The sequence below is a fragment of the Xiphophorus maculatus genome, chromosome 19 (genome assembly GCF_002775205.1).
Source record: "Xiphophorus maculatus strain JP 163 A chromosome 19, X_maculatus-5.0-male, whole genome shotgun sequence".
NCBI lineage: Eukaryota > Metazoa > Chordata > Actinopteri > Cyprinodontiformes > Poeciliidae > Xiphophorus > Xiphophorus maculatus.
This window is the reverse complement of record NC_036461.1, coordinates 14,734,210-14,746,472: the sequence shown is the minus strand read 5'-3', so window position 1 is coordinate 14,746,472 and position 12,263 is coordinate 14,734,210. Positions and strand designations below refer to the sequence as shown.

Genomic DNA, 12,263 nt, shown 5'->3' with positions numbered 1-12,263 from the left:
CATTGACTGTTTTTACCTTTTTTAATTTTTTCACTAAGAAGACATATGAACTTAAAAAAAAAAAAAAAAATTGTATACTGCATAAGTTAATGTTTAAAATGAAGTATTTGTTAATAGAAAATATTGTTGAAGAGCTAAGTCTGCTAATGATATTAATTTTGCATTTATTAATGGCCACTTATGCAGATGTTAGATGTAATTCTTGTACATGAATTAGGGGCCGGGATGTCGTGGCCATTTATGTAAAAGTTTTGTAGATTATAATTTTTACCAATTTTGTTTTGTTCTTTGTGTAGTGGAAATATATTTAAGTTAATTTAGATTCAAAATTTGCAATTCATTTTTATATTTGGAATTATTTAGATTACATTGTTAATTGTTAGACCCGCCCACCAATTTGAGCGATTAAGAACACACCGGGTGCGGGGTGGATTGTTTGGTGGATTGTTTGGTGGATTGTTTGGTGAATGTCTGGTGTGGACGGGAGGCTTTGGTAGAATGATTTTTTGACCACTTGAACACTTGAACACTTGAACACTGGAACAGTTGAACATTAAATCGAGACTATTTTTTTATTTCAACTAAGTTACAAGACTTTTTATTTCAACTTTAACAATAAATGAATGAGTAAAAGTGCGTACAAAGCCCAAACCACCCGTTACCACCCACAGCCTTTATTGGAGTTTATTTTTGCTTTTTTGGAACCGAAGGCTGCGACAGAGTTGCTCTACAACTTAGAGAAAGAATGTCACAGAAATTCAGCTTTTAAAAGTTGAACCAGCACATTACCACTATAAAAGGCATTGCACATTTCTAAGTACGTTAGAGTTGCAGACCCTACATTTGAACTTAAAGACCTTTAAATTAATTCAATGCTTATATAATGAACAAACGTGTATTCATTATTCCAAAAAACAAGTACCGGTAATCTTGTTCTTTGAAGTTAATGAAACTGGATGTTAGTGTGCCTGAGTAATCACATTTAGAAGTTTTTTAATGGTTATGCACTATAAATATTAAACAAACAAACAAAGCCTGTAAACTTTTTCTGAGTTGTAAAATTTCTCTTGAGGCTCTTCCACCAGCTGCTTTGTCAGTAGACAAGGGAAACACTTTCGAGACATGGAAAATTAACTTTATTCATCTTTCAAGAAGCTACTTCTTCCAAAAAAAGCCGCAAGCCACATCCAGTAAACAAAGTAGGCTACTGAGCGTGTAATCCAACTTAAGAACAAATTTACTGCCGACTTTCTGTATGATTCAGGAGTAACACTCACATTTGCCTAACAGCAAGAGCGTCCGTGTGCTCGGATTCAGTTTTAGGTTTCTCACAGCGACTGACAGATGCAGGATGCTAAACGGTAAATCGGGAATGTGCGAGTTTCTATTTGGGGCAAATCTGGGGGGCAAACACAGGGAGGAGAACTGTGAAAGTAAACAGCTGCTCCTCTCAAGTGTGATGGGCTCATCTTTATTTTCCTTCAGGGTCTTGGTCTCATTCTGTTCATGAAGACTATCTCTGCTAATGGTGCGACCGGAAACATCAACATCGAAATGCGCTCGGTGGAAGATATGTGCAGGTTAATGAAGCAGGGGTCCCCACGTTCTCCAGCTCCCTCTGCTGAGATTGGTTAATGAGTCCTGTGCAGCCTATTTTACGGTGCCACTTGGAGAACTTAACATGGGTTAATAAAGTAGAGGTGAGTGGTTTATCGCCCCTGCTGAGCATTGTTTTCCTCTCTCTTCTACTGTAACACAGAAATATTTCTCATTAATGATGTCGCCCATTGGGCCAATAAGACGAGTAAGTACAAATGTGCAGAGCACAGTTTAGTGCACTGATTCCTGCAGGCCTGTTTGTAAAATTACTGTGGGTGCCATGGTGGTGATTTATTTAAACCTAATAGCCAGCATCTTACTGCTGAAGGTACACAGAGAAAATGTCAAACATTGGCAAGGCAGGGGTGTAAAGTGCTAAAACAAGAAAACAATACAGTTTGCATTCATCATGATTGTTGTGTTGTATGTAGGAGGGAGAATCTGACACTGAGACGGGAATAGGTGTTATTATATAGAGAAAAAGTGTAAGATTGTGTGCGTATATAATTAGTATAAAATATATTACAATTGTAGTATACAATACAATTAGTATATTGTACAATATATTAGTCAGAAACAAGATCTTTGAATGACAAATATTCCTGAATATTTTGATGTTTATGCTGTCTGTTGGAAATGCTACCGTTAGCATGTTAGCTACCATTAGTAAACATTGCTTAAAGCTATTTTTAGGTAAAATGATAAGTCAGCTGATTTATTCATTGTTATTTCAAGCCCAAATGTAATGTTTGCTTAAGTTATTTAAACATAATAACTATAGTAGGTGTCAGCTCTGGAGCCATAAATTGCAGACCCCTGGTATTGAGTATAAATGTGTACATCAAGTTTTAGATTTTTCTTTAGAGTTTTACTGATTTCCTGTCATTTTTAATCCTTTACCTGAGCTTTTTTATTTTATTACTTAAGCCATTCAACTTTAACCTTTTTAATAACTCAAGCACAGAATTTCTCAAAATTTCCTGAGATTAACTAGTGTTCTGTGAACAGATGAAAAAAACTACTAAAATATCCAATTTTAAACTTGATACTTTATGTACTTCGTTTCCAGCACCCTCATATGGAGTTGATACAAGAAAACCTACTCAACATAGCGGAGGATGATTCATCTCTCAGGTTCTGTATCCGGTTTCTTAAATGCATAATTTTTTTTATGATCTTCATCTGCTACAGAGTCCTCTACTGTCAAATTGTCATTTTCCTAAACCCTACATGCTGTAATGCATAAGGGCTGGACTGAAAAGCAAAGCCCAAAGAAAAGCTTTGAACCTCTCCAGAAAGTCTTCAGATCTACAAACCAAAACCGCTTTAAAAAATGACAAGAAAGCCTAGCTGTTTAGAAGGAAACATTAATTATAGGCAGTAGTAGTTTAAAATATAAGGACAGTGTTTCTTCTCTTTTCCAGTATCAGCATTAAACTTATCCTGGGAATTGAATTTGTTAATACTAATTACTTTAATTTAGCAAGTAAACCCAAATTGTATGACTCTGAATATGTGAGGATCTGTCATCAGACATGGAAGAAAAACTGAAAAAACGCAATGAAGTGCATATTGACCTCTGCACTTATTGGCACCTCAGACAATGAAACATTTGTTTTGAACAAAATCACTCGTGGCACTTTTTTTGGTATACTACCAATATTTTGTCCACCCCACTACTCCCAATAGGCTACTGATGTTCTTTTATAACACTTCAAGGTTGGTTCATAAAGAGAGAGAGAGGTATTTGACCAATTCTCTCTGAACCTCCTTCCCAGATCATCCAGAGTCCTGGGTTCTCACTACTGCCCCAACTCCACAGGTTGGGGTTCATTTAGTAAATCATTCAGTGCTGATTGCTGTGTGTGGGTTTTTTTTCTTCTTTTTTTTAAAGATCTAATAAAATATATTCAAAGTTTTTTAGTAGAGCTGTTGTTTAAAAGGCCAGGCATTTTAATGGCAAAAAGTCCCACAGCATGATGAATCCTCCACTGCACTAAACAGGGGGTTTAAGGGTGTAAAAATCAAAAACTTGATTTTCACTTTTTCTATTCATTTTAACTTGAGATTATGCAATTGCAATAAAATTTAGTATTTAAGGCTTCTAACACATCTTTACCAGGGGTGCTAGAAACTAAGGCAGTCAACATTAAAACAGAACACTGGTCTAACGTAAAATTAAGATTGCTAATATGAACTAACAGGTCTTTCTAATTTCCCCCCCTTTTTCTGGCGTATCCTTTAAAGTTAACATGCAGTTGGGATGGGGAACACATGATGGGAACGCTGAAAAAAGAGGTGTGTGTGGTTGGTGTGTCTAGGGACTGCAACTGTTTGCGCACAACACACAGGTAAACACAGCAGTGCCTTGCAGAAACAGCTAATCTAATGATCATTTAAAAAGGACGAAAACTGTGACTGCAAATATGTATCTCAGTGGTTTTCCACAGAACGCTGGACATTTAGCGGGAGGTTTACAGAATCAGAAGAACACGCATGCTGGGAGGCAAACCTGCAACTTTTTAATGATTTCAGTTCATTTTGCTCCCAAAAAGAAACTGTTTCTTTGCAACTGTAATAACAAATTTGTAAATCGCTACAAAGTGGACATCAGAATTTCATTAATCCAGCACATTGATGAATTTTATATTAAATACTATTCTGTGCTTTTGGTAAAGGCCCAGGGCTCTCACAGTAGGTTACTCGTCATCTAACAGGATAACTGACTCATAGAGAAAAGCTTTTATTTTCAGACTGACACCTACATCTAATTACACAGTCGCCAAATCACTTGTCCACGCTCGTGATTTACTTTGTGAGGTGTGGGCGTGAGTCGTTGAGACAGCATCATTTCCAAGCTTATTTTGAAATAATAATGTTCACTGTGAAGACCAGAGGCACATTGAAAATGTACAACATTAATATAGGTAGGGTTTTAGTATTAAATTAAACCAAAAAATAATTACATTTTTAAACAGTTGAAATTGTCAGTAATTGTTTTTACAGCTTGTTGTTGTAGTGTGTTCACATATCCTTGTTTGAATAAAATGCTAAACAAGAAAATACATTCTGCCTCCATCCATCAGCTCGCCTTTCCACATCTGTTCACCAATCCATCCATCCATCCATCCATCCATCCATCCATCCATCCATCCATCCATCCATCCATCCATCCATCCATCCATACATCCATTTGTTCATCATCTTTTCTTCCTCTTCATTCCAAAACACTGTGCAAACAAACAAGGCTGATGAGAATATATTTTTAAAAGATGGTGACCATCAGTATGAACAGCTGTTGGTCAGATTTAGGTGGATCTACATGGGCATGAAGAGTAAAACTTGTCTCCGATTTTAATAAGAAAAAAAAACTCTGTAAAAATCCACCTGGAGCTCCTGGTGAAACAAAATTGATCAAATCCCAGCTGTCTTCACACCTGCAAGTATTTATAGCTGTGAAGGAAGAGAAGCCTGCTATTACATGACATGAGATGTCATATGCATCTAAAATAAAACACAGTGGAAAGTATCTTTGCTCGTTTTGTTTGGGATAACTTATGGATAAGTCAGGGTGTCCTGGTTAAACAATTAACCATGTGAATCCATCCATCCATCCATTTTCTGTACACCCTTATGCCGAGTGGGGTTGGGAGGGGTGCTGGTGCCTATCTCCAGCTAACGTTCCGGGCGAGAAGCAGGGTCACCCTGGAGAGGTCGCCAGTCTGTCGCAACCACGTGAATGTATGTGGGAATTAAAGTAAACTTTCCTGTCTACGTCAGATAGTGTGGAGAGATATTCAGTCAGCTCAACCTCCCATACTGCAGATGTCATATTGTCCCCGTTCCTGCTGTTAATATCATGCAGATACATGCCTGCAGCTGAGCGCCACTGCTATTCAGATCCGTGAGTCTTAGTTGAAGTAAATTGTACAGCTGGGTTTCACAGCTTTGCCGAATAGTGACTCATACAGTAAAAAAGAAAGATGCTGTCAGAAAAAAAAGTCGATTCAATCACCAGAGACAGCCATCCTCATTCTGCAACACAGTTTCAGACAACCTTAATGTTTCCTGACAATCTGCAAAATATTGCTCGGTGCAATTGCAGTGTAATATTTAGTGAAGGTTGTAAATCCAAGAACGGGTGTTTGCTTTATAAAGAAATGTTTCAGAGAGCAAAAGAAGACAACACAAAAAGCTTTAAACCTCAGGTTTGCCAATTTTATGTAAATAATTAGAATTTTTCAGATCTTTGAGAAAACTGTACAAGTGAAGAAACTTAAAAACATGACCTTGAAAGCCTATGACCTAATGTAACTTAATCAAAATATCCCAAAAGAGGTAATATTTCAATCACTGAGTGAAATCAATATATTGCTATGATTCATAAGAGTCGCGTTCAATAGTTGTGGCTTCCAACTAATAACAGAACAGTTTTATAAAATAGTAAAATATTCTGTCACACAGCTAAGTTTCCAGTTGTCCAGCAGAGAGCATCTGGCAGGCTAGAGCCTTGGAATGGTTAGGATCAATTTGTCAGCCTACAAAGAAGGTCAGCTGCAGATTAATATAAAACATTCTCATTTATCCAGTGGTGGAACATTTCTAATAAGATGGGAGTGGAATATAACAAGGTACTTTGTCTAAAAGGGCAGGAAAGACTGAAAGGTTTATTGAGTATGACAATATTTTGATTCTCATTCTAATTTCTTTATATTTTCCATAGAAGTAGTGAAAGGATTATGAATTTGACTGCAATAATTTTCAAGACTACAATCCAGAAATTGTAACCTTGCAAAGTCTTGTTGAGGCATAGTATTTCAGAAGATTGTTTTCAACATGGAGCGTAAAGCCATAGAACACTTTTTTACAGAATCTTTTATTTTACTCAGGCTGATTCTTGTGAGCATTTCTACTGAGAGGTACAAACAGTGCTGTTTATTTAAATGCTGAGGTGATTCCTATCACTATGGGAGTCTGGAAATATTATAAAACATACAGACATCTTATGAGAAAGGCTTCCGTTGAGGTAAAAACAAGATTTCCAGCAAAATAACTGTAAGCAATGTTTTTTTGAACAGTAATTACAGTTTATTAAACACAACTAGGCTTTCAAGACAATTTATCGATGCAGAGCCAACACATTAACTCTCATTTGCAGCATGGGAGAGGACACAGGAGCTGTCAGGATTATGACTTTGTGTTCTGCAGTTATAACAAAGGTTGTCACAATGGATTCACTATTAAACTGGATTGAAATAGTTTTACATGAGGTGAGTGATATAAGAGTTTTGATCAATAAAGTCAGAGAGATTGATTCTAAAGGAAGACCAACCACACACACAAGATTTGATGGTATGTTTTGTTTCTTTAAAACTGGAAAAAAAAATCTACATATGAAAGATTTACCCATTAAAATAATAAACTAAAACTAAAGAGTTGACTCCGTTCATCTTCACAGACAGCTAAAAAGGAAGTTGTTTCTTTCTACTGTCACTGCATGCTCAGTAGGAGGGAGCGCTGCAAAGTTAATGACTTCATCAGCTTAGCTTCCATTGGATAACCTTTTACAACTTGCATTATAAAGCTAAATTTAACTAGATTTGATTAATTATTTTGGAAAATAATTGAATCTGTCTAATAAAGTGCATTGAGATGAAATCTGTTGGCGATATAATAAACATGAATGGAAAGAAATACACGCTTGATTGCATTAACAAAATGTATATTTCTATAAAGTTGAGTTAAACATATTAAAGCGTTTGAATGTAAGAGCTGTAAATTTGACAAGAGTCAATAAATTAGACCGTGTTTGGAAAAAAAAAAAACTTGTAGAAAAAGCGTGTTGTGTAATCGAAAGTTAAAAGAGAGGATGGGAGACGAGAGTTGACTGGAAGAAAATGCTGGGAAGATTCAACTTGCAAGCAGGCATCTCACAGCAAAGCCCAACCTACAGATAAAAGTACTATTACAGGCTTCTAGGATAAATTTCTACCCTCATAATCTGTTCTGACCTTGATTGCTTCAGTGGAAATACAAGGGATAAACTAATGGCTCTGTAAAGCCATGATGGTTCCAGAAAAGAATTCTGCAGTTCAAGTCTTTTAACTTGCACCATGATCAACTATCAAGACTCTTACTGGAAGGTATCAATAATAAACAGGATGGAAAAAAGGAAAAAAAAATCAAGACATTTGGATAAAATTATTTTCATACCATTTAATTCCTTTGAGCAGCATGCAAAAGGACTGTAAACATTCAGAATATCTATCACTTCACATGTATTTACTGCATTCCTGTATTCAGGCTGTCTGTGCGTGGGGGCATGTGTGGGGGTGTGTATGGGAGTTTTAACCTGATCTGCCTCCTGAAGGCACATCCTCTCTCTCAGTGCTACCAGTACAGCTAACCTCTGCTGCGCCGTTTGTCTAAAAAAGATTCTTGTGCATTTTTCTGGGCCAACCTCCCTCATCAAAGTGATTAAGCAATTAAACTGATTGTGCCGATGCTCAGAAGAACAAGGCGAGAGCCCTCGAGAAATGACTGCAAACACTTTCTTGGAGATAACAGCATAATTTGGGTCTAATAAAAATAAGGCCTAAATATGCACATTTGTTTTAGAACCAGGGAAGCAGGCAACAAGGTAAGAAGAAACAAGTGACGATGATAAAACTCCAGCTTCTTCTATGTTATTATTCATTCATATGCAATAAACCCTTTCCACTGAGGCATCTCATTCTTTCTGGAAGATAGATGCTGTAGATGCTGCACACACTCAGCAAGGGGTGGCAGATGTAAATAACCAAAGTTAGGGGGTTGAATCAACATGCAGTTCATTTCTCAGAGCTGCTGCACACATCAATAATGAAACAAGAGTCTGGCAAGTCACCCAGATCAAAGGCACAAACTAAAAATCACTTTATTCTCTCAGCGTCATTATCCTCTGCCACCTGCACCTGGTAGAGCTATTAGGGAAGTTTGTGTCTGCTTAGGGACCCCCTGTTGGCCAGGAGGCCCAAGAGAACCAAACAAACTTAGACCCGATGTAAACATAGTACAACAAAAGCTTCACAGTTTAAAGGTTATGTCAACAGAATTATAATTTACCACTAAAAATGGCAGCTGTTTGTATCTGAAAACATTTATGTTTATAAATAATCATGTAAAAGTTTTTTGTTGTTTTTTTCCCATGGTAGGTTGCAAAAGCGAAATTGAAATGGGCTTTTCCTGAGTCTACAAATGTAAACATTGTGTCATTATTCACGGACCATATAAAAAGCCACCGGAAGTGCTCCCTCCACTCCGTGCCCCCGTAAATTGAAATTAGGTTTTTAGGGTCACATAAATCCTTGGGTAAACTCTGTGACAATTACACCCAATCAACTCCAAACGCTTTATTTTGCGCGCCAAACCTATTATGAAGAATTGATCATAGTGGACCGTCAATCAAACAGCGAGCAGCATGGCATGAGAGAAACGGTAACTCACCGCGGGAGGAGATCTCCAGGTGCAGGCGGGGATCTGCAGCCCGAATGGCGGCTGTGTAGCGGTCCTCTATCCCGGGCACCTGCGCCTTTTTCTCGGGCATGAGTCGAACCCTGAGCCGTCCCCCGTCCGCTCCGAGCCACCACTCCAGGATCTCCCTGAGGTCCACCTCAAGCAGGAGCACTGTTTCCTCTTCGTACACTTCCAGCCCCCCGCATCCGTTTTTGACCAGATCTTCTCCTATTTCCACCACCACTTGGTTGGATTTCCTGTTCGCCTTGGTTAAGCCCAGATTCAGAACTTTGGACAGCGGCCGCTTGTAGAAGAAGGGGAGCTGTCCATCAGCGGACCTGTTTCCCGACTCTCCTGCGTATCTCGGCTCCACAAAAGTAGCGATGGTTTTCTGCAGAGGAATGCAATGCATTTTTAAGTTTGCGCGCACCGTGTAGCAGCCGCTCAAACTCCGACAATCTCCGTTTAGGGGTCTCTTTATGAACTCCGCCAGATAATATCGCAGCAGCGAGGGCACTGCGAAATCCACGGCCAGGGTTCTCCTTTTGTTTCTTGACATTATGGTCTGGTTCGAGTCTCGCTTGATGCCGATTTCGCCGCTGTTGCCGCCGCCCGTGCCGCCGAAGCCCGCGGCGGGGACATCCATGTCAGCCGTGGTCCTTGGCGGGGCGCAGCGCAGCCCGGTGAAAAATGCCGCAGAACAAACAAGCAAAAGCAACAACCCGACGTTCATGGTTTCACAAGTGGGGTCGGTAGGTTCAGGAAAAATCGCCTCTTGATCCCAAATATGCCCTTCTCTTGTCACATAAGCAATTCAAGAATGAAAAATAAATAAATAAAAAATAATCACACAGTGCGTATGGATGGATACTGCGTGTCCTGCGCCTCCTCTCCGGTGCGCACCCGAGGAATAACAGGCTTTTACATCCGCTCTCCTCTCACTGTTGCTGTCCTCAGCTCTTCATACGGGAAGAAAAAAAAAGAGAGTCTCATTTCCCTCCACTCTGTGCTTTTGCCACAATGCCTTATATCGCCTGTGCCAGCAACAAGACGCACTCCGGGACGGTGATTTATATGCCGCTCGGGTCCGCTTCGGTGCCTTTCAAAGACTCCCTGTCTCTTGGCACAGTTGTGACGGCGGTACAAGTGGTCTCTCTGTCAGCGGAGAGGAGGGGGGGCGAGAACGCCGCAACCGTGTATTCAGAAAGGGAGCAGAAAATTCCGGTGGTCCATTAAAGTTAAGAAATAACATCTGAATCCTCCTCCTGCTTCTAATCTTTGATCGTCGCCTCTTCCGTGCGTGCACATGCGGTAAAGTCATTCACACATCCACACAACGTCAGCCAGTGAGAGAGAGGAGGAGAGAAAAAATCCCTCAGCAGGCACCGCGGACGCATCTTATGCGCCCTCAGAGCAGCAGTGACGGAGTCTGTATCTTTATTGGAATTAGAAATGCCTCAAGATATTTCAGAACAACTCCGCATTGTCCCTCATGACTTTTCTTCCCCCCCTTTTTTCAATGAATCATCTAGTCTATTTACGTGTCCGGAAATTGGATTGGATTAGTCGCTTTCTCCCCAAGCTGTGTGCAAATCACATAGTTTCATAGGGCGGCAATTTGGGTCCCATTCAGCTTTGTTACATTTTACGACCAGATGCCCCTTTTTTTTGTTTGGAAGATCAAATAGGTGCCATGTTGCCAGTTCGTGCCTTCTTACTTGGAAATCAGGAGGTCTGTTGGGTTGTAGGGCGCAGCGTTGCCAGAAAATGCTCCTCTGCCACGTCCCCTCACCTGGAGATACCCCCACCCCGTTTCTGTTCTGTTCGTTGAAGTTGATCAAAGAGGACACCCACTAGATGGCGTTAGCGCATACTCCTGCTTAAATACAGTTTCATTGATAAATCCCTTCATTTAAAAAAAATAAAAAATCTGTATTTTAAATACTGTATCATTACTTGCCTTACCTGCGATATTACATGAATCATACAGGTGAGTCATTTCTTTAGAATACTGATAGACATTTACTTATTTGTGTAATTAGTAGTTTATTTTAGTAAACTAGAACTATAATTTAGCACTGATAAAGGGTTCCAGTGCATCGAACAGGTTTTCAGATAATGACCTAAATCTTACAAAATGCAGTTTTCACAAGATTTAGTTTAGCATGGGGATTAGAAGGAAATCAATCTGACTATATAAAACTGAATTTTCTCCTTAAATCTAAACACTAGCTGTGCCAGATCTATGGAGAAAAAAACCTAATATCAAGTGTTTAAGATGACTGGCAGTAACTCTTTTTAATCTCCGAGTGTGAATTTTGGCCCAGTCTTCTTTGCAGAAATGTTTTAATTTAGCCAATTAAAACATTTGGCTCAATATTAGGTTCTTATATTTCAGGCTCTAAAATATAAGAGCCTAATATATCCATTTATAGTCATACAACAGCACTTTATGAAGAATGTAAGCCTTAAAACGCTGTTTGGTATTTATTCGGGTTATTCTTATCTAATATCAAAATTAGTTTAATCTAAAAGCACTTAAGGTTGACCAAGAGCATAAGAAATACGTTTGAAGGGAAAGTTTTTGTGGAAAGTTGAATATCCAGTCTAATTAAAAAACAACATTTTAATACAGAGTTTGAAAAGGAGAGTAATTCACAAATGACTGTTGCTAAAGAAGCTGGCTGTTCAAACTGTGCTGCAACCACATAAACTGGATGTTAAGAGGGAGGAAACATACAGTAGTGCCCAAGTAACAGGGATAAACACAGCCTTGAGAGGATTGTGAAGTAAAGCCCATTTAAGAGTTTAGGGGAGATTCACACGTTGTGGACTTCAGCTGGAGTCGGTGCTTGAAGCGGCAACACACACTGCTGAATCCAGAGCCTGGGCTAAAACTTTTGCATTCTTTGTGTTAAGTCAGCTATGAAAAAGAAATGGCTGGAGCTTTTTTATCTAGGTTAAGGAGAAAAAAGACCAGGCTGCTGTTCACTGATCTAAGGTTCATTTTTCAGATGAAAGTAAACATAGCATTTTATTTGGAAATTATGATAGCAGCATCTGGAGGAAGAGTGGAGAGGCATCCATACAAATTATGAAAGCAGGTCCTGGATGTTTTGTGGCAGGTCTGCAGGTTGAAATGTGAATGTAGTAACTAAAAATGGCACAGA

The 12,263-nt window shown here is 39.0% G+C and overlaps 1 protein-coding gene across 2 annotated transcripts in view; it reads right to left on the bottom strand.

Moving 5' to 3' along the window:
- The window catches only part of alk (ALK receptor tyrosine kinase), a 408,994-nt gene extending 398,539 nt beyond the window's left edge, over nt 1-10,455 (bottom strand). For both annotated transcript variants that reach the window (XM_023352508.1, XM_023352509.1), the window contains exon 1: nt 9,085-10,455. In XM_023352508.1, coding sequence (XP_023208276.1) covers nt 9,085-9,826 — 742 coding nt within the window. In that variant the 5' untranslated portion in view covers nt 9,827-10,455. The remainder of the gene's footprint in view (nt 1-9,084) is intronic.
- Nucleotides 10,456-12,263: the final 1,808 nt, after the last annotated feature.